Source organism: Hemitrygon akajei, chromosome 8 (assembly GCF_048418815.1).
Source record: "Hemitrygon akajei chromosome 8, sHemAka1.3, whole genome shotgun sequence".
NCBI lineage: Eukaryota > Metazoa > Chordata > Chondrichthyes > Myliobatiformes > Dasyatidae > Hemitrygon > Hemitrygon akajei.
Window position 1 is genome coordinate 12689597 of NC_133131.1, and position 27402 is coordinate 12716998.

General features: G+C 36.9%; 1 protein-coding gene across 3 annotated transcripts in view; it reads left to right on the forward strand.

The window, feature by feature from the left end:
* The window catches only part of LOC140731644 (kinase suppressor of Ras 1-like), a 182242-nt gene extending 156568 nt beyond the window's left edge, over nt 1-25674 (forward strand). The window contains exons 16-21 of one of the 3 annotated variants that reach the window (XM_073053264.1): nt 1184-1317; nt 3265-3396; nt 4687-4822; nt 6727-6860; nt 17884-17916; nt 19248-25674. In XM_073053264.1, coding sequence (XP_072909365.1) covers nt 1184-1317; nt 3265-3396; nt 4687-4822; nt 6727-6860; nt 17884-17896 — 549 coding nt within the window. In that variant the 3' untranslated portion in view covers nt 17897-17916; nt 19248-25674. The remainder of the gene's footprint in view (nt 1-1183; nt 1318-3264; nt 3397-4686; nt 4823-6726; nt 6861-17883; nt 17917-19247) is intronic. The other 2 variants (XM_073053265.1, XM_073053266.1) reach the window with 2 other exon arrangements.
* Nucleotides 25675-27402: the final 1728 nt, after the last annotated feature.

The following is a 27402-nucleotide window of genomic DNA, read 5'->3' on the forward strand; positions in this document are numbered from 1 at the left end:
ACGTATGAGGTGGGTTTGATGGTTCTGGGTCCGCACTCACTGCAATTTAGAAGAATTGTGGTGGGGGGAGATCTCATTGAAACCTATCAAATATTGAAAGGCTTAGACAGAGTGGATGTGGAGAGGATATTTACTTATAGTGTGTGAGTCTAGGACCAGAGGGCACAGTCTCAGAATAGAGGGATGTTTATTGAGAACAGAGATGAGAAGAGATGAGGTGGTGAATCTGTTTGAATTCATTGCCATGGATAGCTGTGGAGGCCAAATCATTGAGTATATTTCAAGTAGAGTGTGATAGGTTCTTGGTTAGTCAGGACATCAAAGGTTACATGGAAGAAGGCAGGAGAATAGCATTAAGAGGGATAATAAATCAGTTATGATGGAATGCAGAGTAGACTCGATGGGTCGAGTAGCCTGATTCTGCTCCTATGTCTAATGGTCTTAACTGCTAAAAGTGGCTGATTCCTATTCCTGTTTTCTCATGTTCTCCACTGTACCTTCCACCACTGAGCACATTCACAAGCACTGTTGTCACAAGAAAGCAGCATCCATCGTTAAGGACCCCCACCATCCAGGTCATGGTCTCTTCTCGCTGCTGCCATTGGGAAGGAGTTACGGGAGCCTTGGGTCCCATACCACCAGAATCACGCTCCTAAATCAGCATAGATAATTTCACTCACCTCAACTCTGAAGTGAATCCACAACCTATGGACCCACTTTCTATGACACTAAACTCATGTTCCAAATATTATCTTTTTTATTTAATTACTTATGCTTATTTCTTTTGCTCATTTGTTGTTTGTCATTCTTTGTGTGTAGTTTTTCATATATCCTATTGTATTTGCCTGCAAGAAAATGAATCTCAGAGTAATATATGTGCCATATGCATACTTTGAAAATAAATTTACTTTGAACTTTTGAACTTTAATATAAAATGTATTTTTCTGTCCAGGAAAAAAATTCAAATTCTACAAACTATTTTTATAAGTTTTATATTGTTTGCATTTTTTCTGATCCATGTAGCTGAAGGACTGAGCAGTGTCCACCAGTTTTTCATTTTTGATCTTGCTTTTGTATTTTAACATATTAATTCTCTGTTAGTCTTGTTTTTATTGTACTTGTGCAGAAAATTCTTTCTCTTAAATCTGTTTTCCACACTTCAGAGATTTTTTTTAAATTCTAGGGGATGGGATACCTTCATGCAAGGGGGATTGTGCATAAGGATTTGAAGTCAAAGAATATCTTTTATGACAATGGAAAAGTTGTTATCACCGATTTTGGGCTATTTGGTATATCTGGTGTGGTACAGGAAGACAGGTAAGACATGAATGCACCCACTTTGGCAATCAGGGTTAACTGCAAAGAACTGTTTTATTTGAAAATTTTATATGCTATTCTTTTCCTCCTTCCCTTGTATTGTTTCCTTCTGGAAATACTGGTTGCTCTGTCCATGTTACTTTGTGGCCGTGAGGTTTTATAGAAGTTTCAAGCTCACTATCATTGTGTGATCATGGCTGGCTATCCAAATTTATTACCTGGTTCCTGTTTTCTCCCTTAATCCCCTAAACTTTTAACTAGCATATCTAGCTCCTCCTTGAATATATTTTACCTGTGGTAAAGAAATCCACAAGTTCAGTAGTCCTTGGGTGAAGAAATTTCTCCTCACCTCAGTCCTGAATAACTGGGCTGTGTTGCCCACCATATAATCTGATCAATCCCACAGGATTTTAGAAGTTTTAATAAGGTCCCCTGCTAAACATTCTTAGACTGAGTTTCTATGCAAGGCTGGCTATTGCAAGGTTAGTATACACTCAATGGTTATTATACACTCCTAAGTGACCAAAATAAACAGGAGATAACTTAAGTAGGCCAACCTTGATTTTTTTTTAATTAAAAGGTTTGACAGTTTAAAATTAGTATGCAAATAAAATATTGAAAAGCTGAAATTAATGAAGAGTGCATCTTTTTTGATTAAACACAATTTAAAACACAAATTTTAATTTAAGATGAAGAGAGAGACTTTTTATAGTTAATAGCTAGTTCCCTCTATATCAATTGACCGTAAATCATAGTCATGTGATGTACATATGGCAATATTCTGCTTGTGAATGAGAGGTTAATCATGTTAACTCTGCATTGAAGGAAATAACATTCCTAAACTTGAGTTTCTATAAAAGGCTGGGTATTGCAAGGTTAGTATACACTCAGTGTTTATTAGGTACAGGAATGGAACCTGGTGTAGTCTTCAGCTGCTGTAGCTCGTCCACTTCAAGGTTCAATATGCTATGTTTTCAAGAGATGCTCTTCTGCACACCACTGTTGTTTTGAGTTACTGTCACTTTCCTGTCATCTTGAACCAGTCTGGCCATTCTGCGGTGTCCCCTCTCATTAACAAGGAGTTTTCGCCCACAGAACTACTGCTCACTGGATGATTTTTTTTGTTTTTGTTTTTCACACTATTCTCTGTAAATGCTAGAGACTGTTGTATGTGAAGATCCCAGGAGATCAGCAGCTTGAGATACTCAAGCCATCCGATCTAGCACCAAGAATCATTCTACAGTCAAAGTCACAATTTTCCCCATTCTGATGTTTGAACTGAACAATAATGGAACCTCTTGGTCATGTCTACATGCTTTTCTGTATTGAATTGCTACCACATGATTGGCTGATTATATGTTTGCATTAATGAACAGCTGCACCTAATAGTGGCCACTGAGTGTATATTAATGTTGTATGCCTCAATGTTCTCTCTACATATGGATACATCTCATTGATTTGAGGAGTTTCACAGAAGTATCACAGTAAATTCTGCCAATTTGTCTTGCTCGTGTACATTTCTTGGTGTCCTGCTGTGATTTTGTATTGTAATGAGAAAACATTTTTAGTTCTACTGAAAATAACCATGTAACTTTGTTCTAAATCAGACAACATTGTTCACACATCAGTTGCTTGAATTGTAAAGGGAGCCACTATTATTGCTGATCTAGAAAGTAGAATATTGATCTTTCAGAATTGCTGTTGTAGCTAAAAATCTGGGCTTAAACATTGGGTAGGGATGTGATGATATTTGTCTCTGATGGTCCAAATAGTGAAATATTCTTGAACTAAATGTTTGAGGACTGTTAATGACCATTGACAGCTGTACTTTTAAAATATGGTAAATCTTATAAAGATTTACAAAGCTATTTAATTTGAATTATGTTTCAAATTTTTCAATAAAGTTATTAATGTTGTCTTTAATTTTGTCCTTAAAAATTATGACAGAAGAGAAAATGAGTTGAAGCTGCCAAATGGTTGGTTGTGCTATGTAGCTCCTGAAATAGTCCAAGAAATGTATCCAGGCAAGGATGAAGACAAGCTCCCATTTTCAAAGGCAGGAGATGTATATGCATTTGGGTATGATTTTAAAGTTATCAATACTTGTCTATTAATTGTAGATAATAACTGGTATGAAAATAAGCATTGTTGTTTTACATGTGTAATTCCAAGGTTTTTATTTTCTTAGAAAACCATTTAGTGCTTTTTTTTAGGCTTTATCAATCCTCATTCTCCATATGGCTTTTAATTTAAGAGGATTCAATCGAGCTGTTTAATCAGATGGGTCATTACGGTCTACACTCAGTGGCCATTTTATTAGGTACAGGATCATACCTAATAAAGTAGCCATAGGAGTGGAACCTGGTGTGATCTTCTGCTGTAGCCCATTCACTTCAAGGTTCGAACATTGTGTGTTCAGAGATGCCCTTCTGCACACACACCACTGTTGTAACGTGTGATTATTTGTCAGCTCGAAACAGTCTGGCCGTTCTCCTATGACCTCTCTCACAAACAGGACATTTTTGCCCACAGAATTGCCACTCTCTGGATTTTTTTTTGTTATTCAAAGCATTCTCTGTAAACTCTAGAGGCTGTGCATATCCCAGAAGATCAGCAGTTTCTGAGACATTCAAACCACCTTGTCTGTCACCAACATATGAGGAGCCATTGGAATTTACACTGGAATTTAGAAGAATGCTGTGGCGGCGGTGGGGTTGGATCTCATTGAACCCTACTGAATGTTGAAAGGACTAGATAAGGTGGATGTGGAGAGGATGTTTCCTATGGTGGAGGTATCCAGAACTAGAGCACAGCCTCAGAATTGAGGGGTGACCCTTTAGAACAGAGATAAGGAGGATTTTTTTTAGCAGAGAGTAGTAAATCTACCACAGACTCTGGTAGAGGCCAAGTCCATCAGTATACTTAAGGCGGAAGTTGATAGTTTCCTGATCGGTCAGGGCATCAAAGGGTGGCGAGAAGGCAGATGTATGGGGTTGAGTGGGATCTGAGTTCAGCTATGATGGAATGGCAGAGGAACCTCAATGGGCTGAATGGCCTAATTCTGCTCCTATGTCTTATGGTCCAACAATCATTCCATGGTCAAAGTAATTTATCACAATTCTTCCTCATTCGGATGCTTGATTTGAACAACAACTGAATCTTTTGACCATGTCTGCATGCTTTTATGCACTGAATTGCTGCCACATGCTTGGCTGATTAGATATTTGCATTAATGAGCAGGTGTACCTAATGAAGAGGGTTCTGAATATATGTGGATGGTTTAAATTTACAACCTGTTTTAAACTGGGCTTTTTAATACTGAATTTGTGTATAGTTTTTTATTTTTATTTAACTTCCTTACTTTTGCAGAACTATTTGGTATGAACTTCAAGCAAGGGATTGGCCATTTAAGAATCAACCAGTAGAGGCAATCATCTGGCAAGTTGGTAGTGGGAAAGGAGTAAATAATCTTTTGGCTCAGATTTCATTTGGAAAAGAAATAACGGTGAGTGAGTATAATCATAGGACAGCTAATTGTTTGTCAAAGTGCTAAAGATTGCGCAATGATAGTAGAATTTCTGCAGTGATACCTTAATTTCAAAATATTTTGACACCAACCACACTTTTTTAAAATTAACAGGAATTCAAATCATCAATGTTCTTTTGTTTAAGAGGAAATTTGATAAACATTTGTGACCCTATATTTTATAATTAAAATGCTGTTCTTACTGTTTAGGGTTCTCTAAAATTGTAGCAATTGTAGTTTTAGAGATTTCTGATAGTGAACACAATATCTTTATCAATAAATTTATTAGCTGGCACTTATACCTTTGTAGAGCAGAGTAGCCAGTGTTCTGTTTCTATACATATAAATACAGGAGGTTCTGTAGATGCTGAATATCTAGGGTAACACATATGAAATGCTGAAGGAACTCAGCAGGTCAGGCAGTATCTATGGGGAAAAAAAGTCTGTTCCTTTCCATAGATGCTACCTGACCTGGTGAGTTCCTTCACCATTTTGTTTGTATATGATACATAGTTTGTTTTAACTCCAGGCTGGATCATTGCTATTGACTTAGTGATGCAACTTTATCTTCTTCATTAGCTTGTTGGAAATAACAAGTTTTGGTTGGTTTGTCAGTTCTCTCTTTCTAATAAAAGAAACAATCAATCTGGAAATACTTATGGATCAATAGAAATTAATCCGTAACATGACTGGTCAAAGAGCTTGCCAATGTAGAATAATATGGGAAAATAGTAAATTTTCCAGTTTAGCAGGAAAACTATAAAATAAATATTTCTCTAAATGGTGCAAGATTACAGAACTCTGAGATGCAGAGAAAGGGGGTATGGCATCCTTGTGTATGACTTTCAAAAGGCCTTTATGTTGGCATAACAATAATTTGGATAATTAACAGAATGTTATTTATTCCAGGAGAACTTGAATATCAGTAGGAAGCTCGTGCTCAGTTACATAGAGCTTCGATCATACCACATTTGCAACCCATTTTATAGTGTTGGCCTCCTTAATTAGGGATGATATTGTGTTGTGGAAAAGATATTTTCATGAGGGGGATCCGTGTTTTAAAAGAAAGATTGCCCATTTAAGATATTTTTCCCCTTAGAACCATGAGTCTATAAAATTCTCTTCATGGTTGTTGAATTATGCAGTACAAAAACAAGATTCTTTAACCCACTTGTGCTGACACATTTACCTTACTCCTAAACTGAAACATCCATCAGTTCCTCTCCAGATTTTACTACTCACCAACACATGGAAACAATATACAATGGCCACCTCAAATACCAATTCTCAAGACTTTGTGGTATAGGAAGAATGCTGAGAATCAGCAGGAAACCTGTGATTGCAGAGAAAGCTTGCAAACTGCATGCATTGGGCATGAAACAATTGAAACAGGAGTTGAATATTTAAAACAAGGGTGAAAAATTATTATGGGTTGACAGCAATGCAGAGTAGGGGCTGTAGTCAGGCCAAGGGATTCAGTGGTCTATCACAGCTGCCAAGTTGAACGTAAATTGAAAGTTTAGATCAAAGAGGAGTGGGTATAAAAATGAACAAGCACACTGAAACACACATAAAATGCTAGAGGAACTCAGCAGGCTAAGCAGCATCTATGGAAAAGAGTACAGTCGAAGTTATGGTGTGAGCACACTGAAATGAAGATTGAGGTGACTGAAAGCTGAAGTGATATTAAAGACTTTTTAAAGTTGTGGACCATGTTTAGTCATGTATAGAATTATAGATATTGTTGGCAAGGTCTGCATTAATTTCTCATCTCTATGCTGGAGTACATGACAAATTGCCACTTGAAACTGTATCCAGAGACCAAAACCCTGCCACTAAAGGAAGACCTGAAACATTGATGACCTGTTCTGCTTATTCCATAGGAAATTCTCTCTGCATGTTGGTCTCATAGTCAGAGTGAAAGACCAACTTTTTCTCAGCTGATGGACATGCTTGAAAAACTGCCGAAGCTGAACAGGCGACTTTCCCATCCAGGTCACTTCTGGAAATCTGCAGAGTTAGTATTCCACTGTTTTCAATTTTATGCTATGTACTGTGGTGCTTCAGTATATTTGGTTATGGTTAATAGTTTATTCTTTAAGTGGCTTCTTAACTGTTAATATTGCCTCTGTTTTTACTTTTGTATTGAGTCATTGGGATATATGTTTAGTTATTTTATTTGCACCAAAACAATTAACTGAGAACTTTAGTGTTTGTAATTAGTTTTTTATTTTACCTGAACTTGCCACCTATTCAAAATGTTATTTTTCTTTTTAAATGGTTTATTTTTCTCATTTATAATTATGTTTTATACCTGTGTAGAAGATTATTACAAACAGGCTAACACCACTGTTAGACGCTGATGATTCAGGAAATGTTGGAAATCCTGAGCAACATAGACAAAAATGGTTGACGACCTCAACAAGTCAGACAACATCTATAATGGGATTAACTAAGCTCTGATGAAGGGTGTTGGCCTGAAATATTGACTGTTTATTCTCTTCCCCATAGATACTGACTGACAATGAATTTTTCCAACATTTTGTCTGTGTAACAGTATTGTTATGTGTACAAGCACTGATCTCTGGTACAAATACTTGTAGCATCCACTACCATTGCATTGGCCTTTAACCCAGTTGTTTTCTCTGGCATTTCATTAATGGTTCTGGAGTATGTGCGCTACAGTAGTGGAGCAGTTAGCACAATGTTATTACAGCTTAGGGCATTGGAGTTCAGAGTTCAATTTGACATCATCTGTGAGGAGGTTGTGCGTTCTCCCTGTGGAGTGTGTGGGTTTTCTCCAGGACCTCTGAATTCCTTCCACTGTCCAAAGACTTGATGGTTAGGAGGTTAACTGGTCATTGTAAATTGCCCCATGATTAGTTTAGGGTTATATTGGGGGTTGTTGGGGGGTGTGGCTTGATGAGTCAGAAGGGCCCTTTCTGCACCATATCTCTTAAAATAAAAACAAATAAATGTAGGTAACATAGGCTTGTCTTTAAATTTAAGATCTCTGTGTTGAATGACCACAAAAATACATCAACAACTTCACTTTTAATCTGATAAATCTTCCCCACAAAATTTAAGTGTCAAATATTGAAGATACATTTTCACTAGATCCACACAAAAATCATGAACAGGCAAAAATTAATTTATACTGTGACAAATGCACTCAGACACAAACCATTTTTCATATTTTCCTTTCATTGGCCTTTCTGGGGACCAGTTGTCAATGGGAGGAGTCGGTCCAGGCTGGTGGCTTCTGGAGGTAACAAGAACAGACAGAGGTGGTAGAATTTTTGAGGTTGAGAGGACCTGGCCCCATAAGAAGTAGACTTTTTTAAGAACCATTGCAGTGCTCTGCAGAGGTCCCTTTTAAATGACTGCTCGTTCAGCCATTGGATTTTATTTGTTGAATTGACTCTGTCCCTAGAGAAACACCATAGCTGTAACTTTGACAACCAGACTTGCCTTTTTTTTTGTTGTTTTTATTGGTGACCAATATTGAGGTCAGCTCCAAAATTGTCCAGTTAATTTATTGTTTAAAAAATACCACCTTCAAACATTCCAGAGGGGTCCAGAATTGACTTGTCATTAATGTGAATTAACAATGAGCTACCCATCTACAAGTGCCATACAAAGTGCTTTTCTTCAAAAACTAGAAGTTTTCTTTTCCAAATGATATAGATAAGAAAGCCTTTACCATATTGTTTCTGCTTGAAAGTTAACGTTTATTGTAGTTTACACTTTTCAATGTATGACTGAAAAATGTGATTTAGAAGTATTGTATATTATTAACTGTGCTTTTTTAAAATATTTTTATTAGTTTTTCTATACATTTTACAAATTAAAAACCCCAAATCACAATGAGGAACATTAATACAGTACAAAATTAAGCATACAATGACAATATGCTACAAAGGAAGAGAATTTGACAAAAAAGCACCTAAATTGAAGACAAGTAAACTTAGTATCCTCCCCAAGCCCCACAACACAAAAAAAAACAACTCCAGACCAACCACAACACAATATAGAGAGTATAAATCAGGACAATCAAACTCACAGACTGTGAATACATTTAGCAACAGAGGATAATAATGCCTACTACCAGGAAAAAAAAGGGAGCTGAAAGCAAGGGACCGAAAAGAGAAAAAAAAAGAAAAAAAAACCCTAGTCAAGAGGAAGGTTATGAAAGTACTCGATAAAAGGTCCCCAGACCTTATGGAATTTTAGATCCGAATTAAGAACTGAATAATGAATTTTTTCGAGGTCCAAGCAGGCCATGATGTCGTTAAGCCATTGCGCATGAGTGGGCGGGGCAACATCTCTCCATCTAAGGAGGATCAAGCGTCTAGCCAGGAGAGAGGCAAAGGATAATATTCGGCATTTGGTCGGACTCAGACGTAACTCTGTCTCGCCCCAGAAACCGAACAAAGCAATTAAAGGGTTTGGTTCTAGGTGCTGATTCAGAATACACGATAATGTAGTGAAGACATCTTTCCAAAATTTCTCCAAGCTCGGACAGAACCAGTACATATGGATGAGAGAGGCCACGCCCCTCTTGCATTTATCACAGAGCGGACTAATGTTAGGGTAGAATCGAGATAGTTTAGATTTAGACATATGTGCTCCATGAACAATCTTAAACTGTAAAAGGCAATGACGAGCATAAAGAGAGGTTGAGTTAACTGATTTGAGAATCGAGTCCCAGCTCTCATCAGATAAGGAGGTATTTAAATCCTGCTCCCAGGCCATTTTAATTTTATCCACAGGGGCCCGTCGTAAGGCTGCTAATTTATCTCGAATAATTGATATTAAACCTTTACCTAGTGAGTTAATGGAAAGAAATAAGTCTATAGCATTTTTCACAGGCATTTCAGGAAAGTTAGGAATTAAAGGAGCAATAAAGTGTCTAATTTGGAGATAACTAAAAAAATGAGCATTGGGCAGATTGAACTTAACAGAGAGCTGCTGAAAAGAAGTGAAGCGATTATCAATGAAAAGATCTTCAAAATGTCTAATGCCCTTCCTATACCAAACATGGAATGCTGAATCGTACGTAGTAGGTAAAAAAAAAAAGGTGATTATGTGCGACAGGGCTGGAAATGGAAAAACCATGGAAACTATAGCATTTCCTAAACTGAGCCCATATACGCAAAGTGTGTCTAACAAGAGGATTAGCTGTTAATCTGGACAGACTACTAGGCAGTGCAGAGCCAAGAAGTGCAGAGATAGATAATTCTTTAGTAGAGCTCAACTCCATTGCCACCCAATTAGGGCACTCGGGTTGGCCGTGGAAGAAAGACCAAAAGGTAGCACAGCGTATATTAGCTGCCCAATAATATAAACGAAAGTTAGGTATAGCCATGCCACCCCCTTTTTTAGATTTTTGGAGATGGATTTTATTAATCCTAGAGCGCTTATTCTTCCACAGATATGACAAAATAATAGTCTAAGGAATCAAAAAAAGATTTAGGAATAAAAATTGGGATAGATTGAAATAAGTATAAAAATTTGGGGAGAACATACATTTTAACAACATTAATGCGACCTACCAAGGACATAGATAGAGGTGACCATTGTACCAGACTCTGTTTTGTAGTATATGAAAGATTGGCAAAGTTTTCACGAAAGAGATCTTTAAACTTCCTTGTGACTGTAATTCCAAGATAAGTAAATTGATTATGGACTACTTTAAAAAGGAGATCACGAAATGTTAGTTCTTGTGCTTCTTTATTAATTGGGAAAAGTTCACTCTTATGTAAATTAAGTTTATAGCCAGAGATCTGGCTAAACTGGTCAAGAAGTGAAAACATTAAAGGTAAGGATGTAGACAGATTTGAGAGAAAGAGTAATAAGTCATCAGCATAAAGAGAAACTTTACGCTCAACACCCCCCTCCAAATCCCGGTCAATTCAGGACAATTTCGAAATGCTATCGCCAAAGGTTCTATAGCCAAATCAAAGAGAAAGGGACTTAAGGGGCATCCCTGACGGGTGCCACGTTTGAGATTAAATACCTGGGATTTCTGAAAATTAGTTAAAACAGAAGCAATAGGACACAGGTACAGCAATTTGATCCAAGAGATGAAACTTGGACCGAGGTCAAATTTTTCTAAGACTGCAAAAAGGTAGTTCCACTCTATACGATCAAATGCTTTCTCCGCATCAAGGGAAATAACACATTCAGGAATCCCAGTTGGAGGTGAGTATAAGATATTGAATAAACGCTGAATGTTAAAAAAAGGGAGATGGTTTTTAATAAAACCTGATTGGTCATCAGAGATAATGGAGGGAATAACAGTTTCTAATCTATGTGCCAAAACTTTAGCTAAGATCTTTACATCAACATTGAGCAAAGAAATCGGTCTAAACGAGGAACACTCTGTTGGGTCTTTGCCCTTTTTTAATAGAAGAATAATAGATGCCTCATTGAAAGAGGGTGGCAATTTTCCGTAATTAAACGAGTCAGATAATACTGAAAGTAACTGAGGAGAAAGAAGTAAGGAGAATGATTTATAAAATTCTACAGGGAACCCATCAGGTCCAGGAGATCTCCCTGAGGACAGTGCAGAAATTGCAGAAGATATTTCTTCTGATGATATAGGCGCGTTAAGTTTGGCTTTAAAATCAGGTGAAAGTGAAGGAATATTCAGATTCTTTAAAAATTGAACAGAGATATTGTCATTCAAAGATTCGGAGAAATAAAGCCGGGAATAAAATTTTTTAAATGCGTCATTAATTTCTAAATGATCCGATGTAAGGTCCCTGTTCTCCTTCCGGATCTTTGTAATATGTTGTTTGGCTTTGGAACGCCTCAGCTGATTGGCTAGAAATTTACCGGACTTATCCCCATGAATGTAGAAGCGACTCTTGCTTTCGAGAAGTTGGCGTTCAACAGGTTGAGTAGACAGAAGATTAAATTTAGTTTGGAGTTCAACGCGCTTCTTGTATAGTTCAGGGTTCTTAGTTTGAGCATATAGTTGATCCAATTCTTTAACGCGCTTCTTGTATAGTTCAGGGTTCTTAGTTTGGCATATAGTTGATCCAATTCTTTCATCTGGTTAATGAGGTCTAATCGATCTGCACAGGATCTTCTGTTGAGATTTGCTGTGTAAGAGATTATTTGACCCCTCAGATATGCTTTCATGGCATCCCAGACAATCTGGGATGGGACTTCAGGTGACGTATTAGTGTTAAAATAAAAGGTTATCTGATCCTTAATAAATTTTTAAAAATCATCATCCGATAATAAAGTTGAATCAAACCGCCAATGTTTATTCCTCTGAGGGAGACCAGGAAAGTTCAGAGAGAGAGAGAGTAATTGGGGCATGGTCAGAGATCAGTATACTCTGATAGTCACAAGAGTGGGCAAATGGAATAAGTTGGTTATCGAGTAAGAAATAGTCAATTCTAGTGAAGGTATGGTGAACATGTGAGAAAAAAGAATAGTCTCTCTCAGTAGGATGAAGGAAGCGCCATATATCAGAGATACCAAAATTAGAGAGAAACGATTGGATAGCTAAGGCAGATTTAGTAGGTGATCTGGTAACAGAGGACGATCGATCCAGATTAGGATCTAACCAACAGTTGAAGTCACCGCCCAGTATAAGAGAGTATGAGTTTAAGTCTGGTAGTGAGGAAAAAAAAGTTCAAAAAAGTTAACATCATCAAAGTTGGGGGCATACAGGTTTGCTAGTGCAACTTTAGTGTTATATAGTTTACCAGAAACAATAATTAAACGGCCATTTGTATCAGATATTTTATTATGGAGTTCAAAGGGAATATTTGAGTTAATAAGAATGGAGACTCCCCTAGCTTTAGCGGCAAAGGATGAATGAAAATGCTGACCCGCCCACTTTGACAGAAGCCGGGAGTTATCAAAACAACGAATATGAGTTTCTTGAAGGAAAGCAATGTCAGCTTTGAGTTGTTTAATATGTGAGAATACCTTCCTCCTTTTAACAGGGTGTTTCAATCCCTTTACATTCCAGCTCACGAATTTAAGTGCACTAGCCATTATCAATTACTAATGCATAAAAGGCAGCAGGCATATAAAAAGTCAAGCAATACAATAGCAGTCTGGGAGCAGAGATGTAAACATAGATTTGTAAAATCAAAACATAAACATGTCCTGAGCAATAAAGAAAAACAATAAATACAGTGAGTGATGTTGGAATGGAAAATCCAGTCCACCCACACAACCCAAAACTAGACGGCTACCAAAAAAAGCAGCTAGCTCTACCAAAAAAATTAACTCACATACAACTTCCAGATCTGTGTCATTAACAGCAGTTCCGTATAAATACTATAGCAAATAGTAACTAGTTTATGCACTAGAAAACATAACTACAAATTGGAACATCTTCTGCAGAAATATAAGACTTAATACAGAGAAAATCGGAAGGAAACCAAAACTAACCTACCCGCGAAAAATTATAGAAGAATAAAGTAAGAGAAAGGGGGGAAAAAAGGGGAGGGAGGGGAAAATTATAAATTCAAGAAGAGTACTTATCAACCATTTACAGAGAGGAGAAAATAAAATCAGAGACTAAAAAAAGGTGAAGGAAAAAAATAAATAAATAAAAAGAAGAGAAAATAAATCAGCAATTAAACTGTGAACCAACAAACGGAGGCCTTCACTAAAGACTTCAAACCTCCAAAACAAGTTATAGTCAGTTGTAGAACTCTATAGATAAAGTTATGCAAGAATAAAATAGATTGCACAAGTACTATTTAAACGTCCATAGGGAAACATTAAGCACAGAATGTCTATCTAAAAAAGACACACCGAATCCAGGGAGAGATTGTCAACAACCCTTAGAGTTTCAATTAATAATGTCTGAGTGATTCAAGTAAAGTCTGAGTCCAGAAAAAGTAATTTTACTACGAGAGGTACTTATCCACCATTTTAGGAGGTCCGATCGGGTTCCGAAGATGACTGGATAGCCGGAAGACTTGCCACAAATGCTTCAGGCTCCTTCACTGACTTAAGCCACTTATATTTTCCAGTATTAAGCTTGATACGTAAATCGGCAGGAGTGCGAAGGGAGGGTTTAAAACCACGATCAAAAAGCACTTTCATTACGCCTTTAAACTCAGCGCACATCTTTAAGGTCTGGGGTGCAAAATCTTCCACAAAGCGAATGATTGTATCCTGGAAAGTAAAAGTACCTCTGCGACGTGCCTCTATAATCAGACGGTGTTTTACCTGGTATTGATGAAAGCACAAAATTACTGGTCACGGGCGGGAGCCCAGAATTCCGGGGGGAACGTAGACCCTGTGTGCCCTTTCGAGCTCAGGCGGGTTCAGAAGCAAATCTTTCCCGAATATCTCACAGAGAAACTCGGCGAAAAACTTCACGGTTGATCCCTGCTCGGTGGCCTCTGGCAACCCAAGAATTCGGAGATTACAGCGTCTGCTGCGATTTTCGAGATCCACCATTTTGGAAAGGAGTTTGTTACATTTTTCCTCTAAGCTGGAACAGAGAGTCTCCAAGTATCGAACACGACTTTATAAATCTTCAGAAGTCGAATCGATGCGAGATAAGTGTTCGGTGTGTTCGTCCACTCTATCGTTGGCTTCCAGCTGTTTGAAAGCGGTTCTAAATTCCTTTAAAATCTCATCTCGGAGCTGTTCGAGCGCAGCCAGGGTCTCAGCCGAGCGAGCCGGAGCTTCCTTTCTCCCAGATTTAGGACTCTTGCTAGACATTGTAAGGTAGATGTGTTCACAGGCAAGTAAAAGAAACCGAAAAAGTTCCTAACTAAGGTTTAAAAAATGGAGACATTTAGTGCAAAGATAGCGACAATAACAGAACAAAAGTTCGGAGCAGCTAAGCAATCGCCATCTTACCGGAAGTCCCAACTGTGCTTTTTAATGAAAAGTGCTAATACTATTTTTTGTTCTGTTCATCTTTCTTAATTTTCCTTCCACTTCTTATGTGAACACTGGTTGGTATCCTTGGACTCCTTTATAACTCCTTGGACCTTGAAAACTCTAGCCTGCCACTTTGCCACCATTCTTCTACAGCCGAATTTTTATTTTAAAACTTTACCATTCACCCTTATTTAAACTTTGAACACTGTGAATGTTATTTTGGCCTTTAATATTTGAAATCTGGTATTTCTGAATCGTCACGTCTAAGGTGCTGTCATCCATATTCCCCCCTTGATAATCGCTGGCATCAAGTCTTGCACCAACGTCCTGCTCTGTTATCGTCAATGGAATCTTTACAAGATTAATTTGAATCTGTGTGCCAGCTTCTACTTTTTGTAGTGTTCTCCTTTGAATATAGTCTTCCTTTTGCTGAGTGTAATTTTTCTGTTGGCAGGAGTAGATAAGATGTTGCATTCAAAAATCATATCTAGCAGTTGTAGATCTATTTTTACTCTGACTCACCTTGGGAGGGTTAGGTGTTATCATTGTACACTTAGCAGTTAATGCATTGCACTAAGAATGTCATGGTAGCACATACAAAATGCTGGAGAAATCAGTAAGTCAGATAGCAACAATGGATAGGAATAAATTGACATTTCGGGCTAAGGTCCTTCATCAGGACTGGAAAAGAAGGGGGAAGAAGCCAGAATAAAAAGGTGGGCAGAAGGTAAGGAGTAACACACACAAAATGCTAGAGAAACTCATCAGGTCAGATAGCATCTATGGAAAAGAGTAAAGACTTGACATTTCAGGTCAAGACCCCTCATCAGGACAGGTCTGAAGAAGGTCCTGACAAAGTGTCTTGGCCCAAAACGTTGAATGTTTTTTCCATAAATGCTGACTGGCCTGCTGAGTTTCTCCACCATTTTGTGTGGGTTTTCTTGATTTCCAGCACCTGCAGATTTTCTCTTGTTAGAGGGTAAGTCGTACAATCTGGAAGGTGATAGGTGAGACCAGGTGAGGGGTGGGTGATGAAGTGAGAAGCTGACAGGTGATTGATAGAAGGGTAAGGGGGAAAAAGAGCTTGGTGGCCTGAATTAAAATCTATGTTATTATGAAATAGAATTCATGGAGGTTATTTTACCTTTAGAGGAACTACAGCAGCAGGTCACCAGAACAAATCTGGAGCTGTGAAGGGCTCCATAGTGTAGGTTTGTTTTGTTTCGAGTGTAGAAACCTGAGAGTTGACCAAGTTTTCTGTTTCAGATTATTAAGGGAGTTGGTAGAGAAGATGCAGAGAAGTGGTTTCCTTAGACATTGGAGCATTGAACTAAAAGGAAAAGTTCAACTCTTTAAAGAGTGATATTGGGAACTACTTCACATTTGGGCTAATGGAAACCTAGGACTCTATTGTCCAGGCTTTATTAGATCAGTTGAAATTTTCAAAATTGAGTCAAATTTTGATGTTATTCAGGTTTATGAAACTAGGACAAATTCTGGAGTGCAAATTAGACACTAATGGACCAGAGAGATGAACTTTGGACTAACAGGCCAACTCTTGTTCCCTAGTAACAAGAGTTAACAGCAAGGTTTACTGATAGAATGTTTGGGTTGGTTTGCACCTACAGATAGAGTCATAGTGCACTACAGCACAGAAACAGGTCCTTTGGCCCATCTAGTCCATACTAAATGATTATTCTGCCTAGTCTCATTGACTTGCACCTGAAACATAACCGTCCATATCCTTCCCATCCATGCACTTAACCAAATTTCTTTTAAAAACTAAAATCAAACCCTCATCCATCACTTCTGCTGGCAGCCTGTTCCACATTTTCGTCACCCTGTGAAGAGGTTCCCCATCCCCAGGTTCCCCTTAAATATTTCATCTTTCACCAATAATCTATGACCTTTAGTTCTGGTCTCACCCAACCTCAGTGAAAACTTGTACAAATAATGCCATTTGAGTCCAGAGAAGCTCTTGGCAAAGCACAGGTGCTCCTCCATAATTACAGAGTAGTTTCCTGTTCATAAAAATGAGGAACTGTTTACTGTACTGTTGAGTGTTTTCTGTTTACCTGTGTCGAACACTGTATGCATTTTGAATTATTTATTAATTTGTTTGTGGTAATGTTTTGTTTTATGTGCTGTGTGTGATATGTTTTCTGGGTGCACCGTGGTCTGGAGGAACATTGTTTTGTTTGATTGTACAGTCAGATAACAATAATCTTGAACTTGAAATGGGATTAGGAATCAGGCCAAGTAAAATTTATTTACATCTTAGATGTGAAGTTCAGTTCTAGAAAATGCAGCAGAATTGGTCAACAGCTTGTTTTTCTGATGCCACCTTTGCTGAAATGATTTGAAGGAATTACTGCTAAGTCACTAGCTTTTAAAATATTTTTACTGCTGGCTAGTGGAAACTTTAACATGTACACTTGCTGAATGTATTAATCATTTTCTTATTATAAATCACTGAATAGTGAGGTCGGCTCTGCAAATCATTTCATTCATCAGGGATTAGAGCAAGTATTGGAATCTGGAGTTTATGGCAGAAAAGACAGGTTCTGGGTAATCTTGATGTCAAAGTAATGTAAGCCAATATAATGCAAGTCCATGGCCTTTTCTGCTTAGTGCTACTTCAAAATCAAAGTAAATTTGTTAGCAAAGCACATAGATGTCACCACATACTACCCCGGGTTTCATTTTCTTGCAGGCATTCACAGTAGCTGCAAAAAAACTCAATAGAATCAATGAAAAACTAGACAAAGACTGACAAACAACCAATGTGCAAAATAAGACAAACTGTGCAAATATAAAAAAACAAATAAAAAAATAATATTGACAGCATGAGTTGTTCAAAAAAAAACATTTCATGTTTTTTGTATGTACAGAATCTCTGATGTAAATAGGATATCTTATTGTTTCACAAAGCTGTTGTTTGTAAGAAGCAGGTATTAAGAAATAGTGGAACTGAACATAATACTGATCAATATTTTGGAAAGCTGCAAGTAAAAGAACTATGAACTGTTTTCAAGTCAGAAATCAGCACGTGACTGGTTTTAATTTGAAAGCATTTATAATTGGAAAAGTTTAAAATGTGCTAATTACATTTGGCTTCTAAGATTTGTTTTCTCATTCTTAACAATATACTGTGTCTCATTTAGGTTGTCATTCTGAAAAAGAGACCGCATCAAGTAGTGAGTAACTGCTTTCACCTTCAGATATATTAACTTCCTTCCCAGCTTCAAAATTTTAATGAATATTAACATATCCAATTCTTCCTCCTAACATGCAATCTAACATTATCTATAACTTATTCAAATACCTATTACAGTTAATAGTTATTTAAGCAGCTTTTTTATTGATCTGCAACAATATCTAATGATTGCTGATAATTAGTATGCAGACATTTTCCAATGAAAATGAACTTCTCAATATTGCTAATCTACTGTCTTGCATATAACTCTAATTGCATAGTAACAACCAAAATTGCATATCAATATTCAACTAGCACAAAAATAGTCAATTTTTAAGGCAACTCTTGAGACCTGCTTTGTTAAACAATAAGAACCAGAGTAATGCAAAATCCTTTTGCCCTACTCTATGATTGTGGAACAAAGTTTTCACTTCAGAATACTTTCAATTGTGGTCAAAATTCTAATAGTCAAGGTTCAGAGGGGCTTAACAGATGCTGAGAGAATGTTTTTCCTTGCATGATAATCTAGAGCTAGTGTACACAATAAGTTGCTGTCTAAGTCAGATGAGGAGGATTGTTTTCTAAAGATTATGAATCTTTGGAACTCTACCACAGAGAGCTATGGAGGACTATTTCTTGAATATCATAAACCCTCAATTCTCGTATCTTTAGATTATAAAAGGAGTAAAGGTTGGGGGAAACAGGCATGAAGTAGAGTTGAAGCCACTTGTTTAATACTAAATCTGAATATTATCAAATTTCCATGGCCTCCTGCTGCCCGTCAGCCAAATACTTTCCCATTAAGTGCGCACTTTGCAGTGAAACATTCCATCAGTAGTGAGAAATGTGTATTTGATATTCCAACTAATGAATCAATTCCAGGGTTTTTTAAATCTTTGTTCAAGAGCTTATTGGGTTTGTGGAGAAGGCCAAATTTAATTTGAAGTTTTTTGTCAGTTATGATTGTTTTAATTCTTCTATCCACTTTTCATTTACAAAAATGTAACATGATAGTACATTATTTCAAGACTCATTTCTGGCATTATAACAAATATAAAGGAAATCTAGATGCTCTATGCAAAATAGATGGATCAATCTCAGAGATTTTCTTTATTCCTGATAATTACCGTCTAAGTTAAAATGACCTGTTTTTGCAGTAACTTGCTGTATTTTGTGATAAACTGTATTTAGGAATGAACACTTTCTTCTGCCTGTACTATGAAATAAAATAACTCTTGGAGGCTTGTGATTTATAGTTCTTCACTGCATGATTTGGTTTATTTTACTTAACCCTGATTAACATTGAATTCTCCTGTTTTGTTTTCTTCCCAGGTTGTAGCTGTTGGTGCAAAATCTGGGTCTGCCTTGCATGCATCCAAATTCTCTCCCCTGTGATACAACGACTTTGGCAGTCATTTACATCGTTAAATTATCCAAAAGTAACATTCGCAGGCAACCTAATTATTAGCCCTAACCTTCCCAATCTTCTTGGCCTGTCTAACCTTCTTTCTCTGGGTTAATGATTTCAAAGATAACCTTGTTTGTGGAAAACCACTGTACTAATAGAATGAGCTTGGTTTCTTGGATATACTTCAAACAAGAAAAAATCTGCCACTGAACTGGGTCTGCTTTTACCACTGACTATACTAATGCTACACATGCTGACGAAGCATACAGATTATTTGCACTCTTGTCGGTTTTGTACTTTCACAGTTTTTAATTGATGATTAGCCATGGTACAACATTTTCTTTGTAGCTTGAATGTTCTGAGGCTGTTTGGATGCTAATTTTTTGTACTGTCACTTTCCCCGCTATGATGAAATTTGAAATGGATGTTAACCTTATATATTTCTCCTGTTCTCTTTCAGCATTTATAATAACTAAGATCTTACAAGGTTTGAAAGACTTGACCTGGGAATTCTGGAACAGCAAAGCAATCAAAAGCTTTATATTTTTTTTCATGGGCTGCATGGCAGTAATATTATATCTAAAATTCCTCAGTTTGTCCAAGTTCAGTTTTTCAAAGATTTTTTTTGCACGGCAGTTGAGATAGCTAGTGAAAGAGGAGAGGGCTATTGAGTATCAAAAGAATGGAAATTGAGTATTAGTTCTATATATATATATATATATATATGTTCCCTATTGGGTATATTTAAATCAGAGGTTGATGGATTCTTGATTCATCAGGGCATGAGGGGATACGAGGAGAAGGTAGAAGATTGGAGCTGAGAGGGAAAATGGATCAGCCATGATGAACTGGCAGAGCAGACTCGATTGGCAAATGGTCTAATTCAGCTCCTATGTTATATAAGATGTGCATTAAAAGTACATGTCGCAGTGTAACTGGCAGCAAAAAGTTATCTTTCACTTGATTGAATGAACATCAGAGTGTTTATGCAGTGTCACTGAAAACCCTGTATAGGCCAAAGTTAAATAATTGAAGCAAAAAATAGAAACTTGTATACAAAGCTGCCTCATGATGAGTGAAGAATTTTACCTGCTGGTTATACTGTGCTGCTGACTATGATAAGTAGAGAAGGTTGGTTATGAATTGTTTGCATGGAATTTTTATCAGTGGGTCCTGATAGATGTATTTATCTTATAAAATATGTAGATACTATGGCATAAAATTGGGAAGCAAGTATTGAAATCCATAATTTGAATGTGAGGCTGAAAGAACTGTAGATAAAAATTCAAAATGAACAAGAGCTATGACTTTTATGCAAATGGGACAAAATTAGGATGAAAGTCATTGCTACAAGGCTGCAAGAGATTCATCCATTTTCCTATCTTTGAGAGGGGGTTAATGGAAATAAAAAAACAGCTGCCAATACTGGAGATCTGAAATTGAACAAAAATGTTTAAAAACAGTAGGTCAAGCAGCATCTGTGGGAAGAGGGTTAATGTCAGAGGGAACGAAAGAAAATAAAAGATGGTTTTAAGTAAACTATATTCACAAAAACTTGCTTGTGGTACTTTCTACACACAAATCTATTGATGGCAGTGTTTAATGTGTCAGTATGTAGAAAGTTTGCACAGTGCTGAATGTACTAGAAATGCTTTTTGACAGCATTCTATCCATTACTTTAATTATGTACAAAATTAAAATCTGACTTTATTATGGCTGGTATGAACCTGACTAAAGTTTGAGGATGTAAATCTTTTAACCCGAACCTGGAACGCTTAATTGACTCCAGTCAGATAACAGGTTCTAACTACCAGTGTTTCATCACTGATTCTTCTTTTAAATAACCTTTTAACTGTTGTTATGTGTAAGCTATGTTGTCAAAAGATGAAGCATTATTTTGATGCATTCTACTTAATTAACATTTTTAGTTAATAAGTGTTTTTGTAAACCTGTACATTTTCAACATGATCACCAAATGTTATAGTGTATTATTTTCAGTTATTATAAAAAATGAAGAGAGTGCATGAAGAGCTTTCTCCTTTGATACAAGTTGCAGTGAGAAAATTAATTTTGTTTTCCATAGTTTTAATCAGTGATTTAAAAAAATTATTTATGCCTATCCAGCTACTGAAGGGAAGTTCCTGTTTTTTTTTCCAGTTTCCTGAAAAGTCACTTGCTCGAATTCTGTCCTCTTTCCAAACCACTTAGGCTTAAGAGGAAAGAGGGGCCAAGAAACCCATTATGTAATTTAGTATATTACCTTTCGTGTACATTTGATATGGCAGTTGGATAATACGAGGTTGCGTGAATTCTCAGCCCTTAGAACATAAAACTCTACATCCTAATTTAAGCCCTTTTCTATTCATTGTACACTCAAGGTTTCATTCAAAAAACCTGCATTTAATTCAAATATCCAAGAAAAGCATATAAACTGCATCCTGTATCTGAGGTCAAGGCTGATGCTGACGACTACTCTGTAAATAGAACCATGTTCTATGAGTGTTTACATACAAGTTAAGTTCTTTCTAATGTGAAACAGACAACTGTTAAAATATCTTTTAAAAACTTTGAACAACAAAAGTAGTAATTAGAAAACAGACCTATTTTAAACTACTAATTTGCCATGAAGATTACAGAATCTGATATTTAATTTCTGCTATGTTTGCATGAAATCTTTGGGTGGGATTTGCATTGAGAAGTGTGTGTAACTGAGATAATTAATGTTTCTTAATAATTTAGATTTTGTATAACTAGTGGTATTTTTACCCTGTCTGTGAGGTGGGGATAAAATATGTGAAATTTTGGCTGATGCTCCCAAACGCTCTGTAAATGGAGCCTCTTTAAACTTTGCAATTCAGTTTACATAGCATTCTCATGATGTATAGTAATTCCATTTGTCTGACTGACTGTGGACAAGGTGAATTACTGATAAGATGCAATTTCTCACAGTAAAACAAAATTTAAGTAACTGAATTAAATCAAACACAGTTTTTACTTGAGCAATGAAAATATTGCAAGAAACATTAAGTATATTCTCAACAATCCTGCAGTACTACATTTTATTAAGATTTGCAGTTTAAAAGAATTAAAGATTTTTAACTAGGATTAAGCATTGTGATTTGTAGCAAAATACAGGAGTAATTAAATTTCTGTCTAAATTGGGATTGCATCCTCATTGGGTGACTTGAAAAGCTTGTAAAAACCTTCTGAAATGCACAGTGGAGGTTCTAACTTCTCCCCCAGCCCTATTTTTAAAAGAAAAATCCTTTTGTGTTCAGAATGTAATGCCATAAGACAGGAGCAGAATTAGGCCATTTGGCCCATTGAGTCAGCTCTGCCATTCTATCATGGCTGATTTATTATTCCTCTCAGCTCCATTTTCCTGCCTTTTTCCTGTAGCTTTTGACACCCTGACTAATCAAGAACCTATCAACCTCTGCTTTAAATATAACTAAAAACTTAGCCTCCACGGCCATCTGCGGTAATGAATTGCACAGATTCACCACCCTCTGGCTAAAGAAATTCCTCTTCATCTTTTTTCTAAAGTGATGTATTTATATTGTGAGGCTGTGTCCTCTGGCACGAGACTCTTCCACTATAGGAAACATCCAGTAGAGATGATCACCAAGAAACTTGTTCCTTTCTCCTAATAGGGAACCAATATGACACTGAAATCAGAAAGCTAAATTGTAAAATATATGAATATTACCTATAAATGTGTTATAACTGTCTGGCAAGTCCATTCAGTTGTGGTGAATTAGGAAACAGCATGTTGAGAGTTGGTATGTGAAAACTAAGACTATTGTTGAAGAAAGGAAAATAGACAAAGGAGATTTTGAGTAATTTAAGTTGAGCAGTTTGAGAGAAGTAATAAAACCAGTGGGACTTTTGTGTGTTTGGATATTGGGTGTGGTTTCAAATGCAGAGCTTAATTATAAATTAATAATATATAATTAGGCTGGATAAAGCATCTTTCTGCATCATGGAGTTCTGTTTGTGACTAGATAATTCTGGTTTTTCCAGTAACTCCCAGTTTTAGGCTGATCTAACTTCAATTGATTGGATTCCATATTCCTAAAATAAAGGATGAAGGGATTAGTAAAGAACTGTTTCTAGATCGTTATACTATTGTCAAATGTTTACAATACCATTTCCCTCCCATTTTAATTGCATTTATAACTAGCTATAAAAATTCCTATGTTCTATTCATTCTAATAATGAGCATTCGTTTCAAATAAATTTTCATCTTTCTTCATTTATCTCTGGGATGCCTCCCAGTTGCATCCATTAACTCCACATTAACCCCATCTTCACCTATCCAAGTATTTCAATGAAATATTTAAAGTGACTTTGTGTTTACCATATTTCGTAGTGAACTTGATATTGCCTTGTAGAGCGGTTGGTTCAAGACTTAAAGCATATGTATGGCAGCTGAAATGCTATTCTGTTGAAAGAGCTGCAGCTGAGGTGTTAAACCAAGGTTGTAAGTGAATCTAACCCAGCACCCATTCTGGATGTTTCTGGAGCACACTAGCTGCTCATTCCCCCTGTTGCTGTTTAAATTGGCTAGCCACATTTTCTTACATTATGCCACACAATACACTTAAAATACTAAAGGCTGTCAAGAAGTTCAGAATATTCCAAATATGAGAAAACTATCTAAAGGACAATTTGTTAAGTTATTTTCCCCGTCCACTAACCCTAGTTTCAATTTTGTACACTACTCCCTGTACCACCAAGGCTTTGCAAATACCTTCAATGGCAACCTGAGTTCAAGTTTATTGTCATTCAACAATACACGTGTACACAGCTAATCGAAACATCGTTCCTCTGGGGCCAAGGTGCAAACACAGCACATATAGTTACAATCCAGCAAATACAATCATAAAGTAATCTTAGCCCAAGTCCTTGAGTGGCATGGCCTGAAGATTAACAGGTTGACATAAAATCTGAGGTGCATGTTTATGTAAGACAGAATAATGTTTTAAGCAGTCTCCTACTCTTTACCTCAACCCAATCTTACACTCTTTCCGCACCTATCTGGAACTAGAAACCCATTGACAGTTTGTTTGACGCTGACACATTCCCACTGCTGGTGTTCAGCTTCCGCCATATTGTACATTAAACAGGAAATGGGATAGGAGCGTCTGAAAGAAAATCAATAGGTTTCTGTTGATCAAATATCATGGAATAATGGAATGGCGTTTGCTCAACATTGATTCGATCATTGGGCAACTCCAGTATTTGATTTTCTTAATTACATTTTTTTTTTAAATGAGTATTTCATTAATTTACTTGTGTTAACATGCTAATAACATTAACTTTACATACATATGACTTTCAGAGGTCTAAAATAAATTATCACACGCAAAAATAATGGAGATTATAAGGGAAGGAAGCAAAATTGATATTCAACAAATGTTTATAACTTGTTATAAAATTTTATTCCTTGAACAATCTCTTCATAAATGTGCTCATTTCTGTGATTCAGAGATTTTCTCAGTTACACACACAAGGTGTGTATATTTAGTTTTGTAACAGTTGTGGATGATTCCTTCAGACTTTTGTCTTGCACCTGAGACTGAATGTAATGCGGATGTGTTACTGTGGCACCGAAGTGGATTGAAGTAGAGTAAAAACCCGCTGGTTTCAATGCAATGTTGGACATGTGTTACGAATGTAAATTACATTTTATATTGACTTCTGAAGCTAGGTGTAGCATTTTGGTACTTCAAAACTTCTGTACATGGATTCTCTGCTTTTTTTTAAAAAAAAGAATTTCAGTAATTTATTGGTGGCTTTAACTTTAAGGATAGGGCATTTTAGCATTGGATGTTTGCACCTTATACATAGGTGCTGTTTGAGTATAACGCTTCCATTGAAAGATACTCTGTAATAGTGGAAGGCACAATTCTGTATTCTGCAATAAGTGGTGCCTCTTTTTTTTAGTTTTATAAGATGGTTCTGCGAGGGGGTGGATAGAACATAAATTTTCACTCCAAAAAATAAATTTAAATGTGAAAAGTGGCTGTGCTGATAATAGAACAATACAGCGTTAGTTGAAATGCAATACTATATGTAAATGGTGGCTAGTAAAAGAACTTTTGTGTAAGCAACTTGATTAGATTTGAATGTTATGTAAATTTGTACATAAAATTATATTTTCTATAAACTGGGGTTGTCTTCCAGGAAACTGTAATTAATTTATGAGAATCTGTTAGTATTAACCAAGGTCTATGTTTAGTTATGCAATTCAAGAATCTTGGTATGCTGGATGAATTCTGTATCAGATATGTAGGTTTTTGTGCAGACAATGTTGTCTTAATGCTCATAATAAAACTTTCCATTTAACCGTCTTGCATTTTATTAAAAGACAGACCATCTCTGTAGAACATGGTGGAATAAAGGTATAAAGTAGGAGGGAGAGCTGTCAATTAACTTAACCATCCATGTTTATTTTCTTAGAACTGGTTTTTCCAGTTGAATTGTTGTTCTAAGACAGTGGTTCCCAACCTGGGGTCCATGGAGCCCTTGTTTAATAGTATTGGTCTATGGCATAAAAAAAGGTTGGGGACCCCTGTTCTAAAAGAACGAAGTTCCATTCTCTTTTGACAATGAAATTTATCTGTCAGAATCAGGTTTATTATCACTGGCATGTGTTGTGAAATTTATTAACTTAGCTGTAGCAGTTCAATGCAATACGTAATAAATAAATAAATAACTAGATCAATTACAGTACATGTAAATTGAATAGATTAAAATTATGCAAAAACAGAAATAATAAAAAAAGTGAGGTAGTGTTCATGGGTTCAATGTCCATTTAGGAACTGGACAGCAGAGGGAAAGAAGCTGTTACTGAATTGCTGGGTGTGTGCCTTCAGGCTTCTGTACCTCTTACCTGATAGTAACAATGAGAAAAGGGCAAGCCCTGGGCTGGGGGTCCTTAATAATGGACGCTACCTTTCTGAGACACCAGTCCTTGAAGATGTTCTGGGTACTTTGTAGGCTAGTAGCTAAGATGGAGCCAACCAAATGTAGCTTCTTTTGGTCCTGTGCAGTGGCCCCATCCCCATACCAGTGATGCAGCCTGTCAGAATGCTCTCCACGGTACATCTATAGAAGTTTTTGTTGACGTGCCAAATCTCTTCAAACTCCTAATGAATTATAGAACCTGTCTTGCCTCCTTTATAGCTGCATTGATATATTGGGACCGGGTTAGATCCTCAGAGATCTTGACACCCAGGAACTTGAAACTGCTCACTCTCTCCACTTCTGATCCCCCTATGAGAATCGGTATATGTTCCTTCGTCTTACTCTTCCTAAGGTCCACAATCAGCTCTTTCGTCTTACTGACATTGAGCACAATGTTGCTGCTGCGACACCACTCCACTAGTTGGTATATCTCGCTCCTGAACGCCCTCTCGTCTCCATCTGAGATTCTACCAACAATGGTTGTATCATCAGCAAATTTGTAGCACGTACCCCTGAGGTGCACCAGTGTTGGTGGTCTTCCGGTTAGGAAGTTGAGGATCCAATTGCAGAGGGAGGTACAGAGGCTCAGGTTCTGTAACTTATCCATCAGGATTGTGGGAATGACGGTGTTAAATGTTGAGCTATAGTTGAACAGCATCCTAACATCTGGATTGTCTCTTCATGGTGGTGCAAATGATCTTGCCAGACACTAATTTGTCTTGTGTGTCATGGGTATAGAGGGAGAATGACTTGTTGTTCATCCTACAGTTCTTGAAGATAGTTTATACAAAAGTTGGCTGCTGCTATCAAATATTTCCCATTAGTGCTGAAACTACCTTGAATGTTTTAGGAGCAGTTTCCTCTTGCAACAGGGAGCTGCCTTGACATCAGCTAAGTATGCAACAGGTAGGAGGGCAGCGCAGTGGGGGCAGTAATCAGTGCTGTTGTCTCACATCACCAAAGATCCAGCCTCAATTCTGATCTTTGGTGATGTCTAGTTGTTGTTACCACATGTGTACTTTAATTTCCTATTTCTTCCAACATCCTGAAGACATGCTGTGTATGCCATTAAGCCACTATAAATGACCTCTAATGTCAATGGGAGTG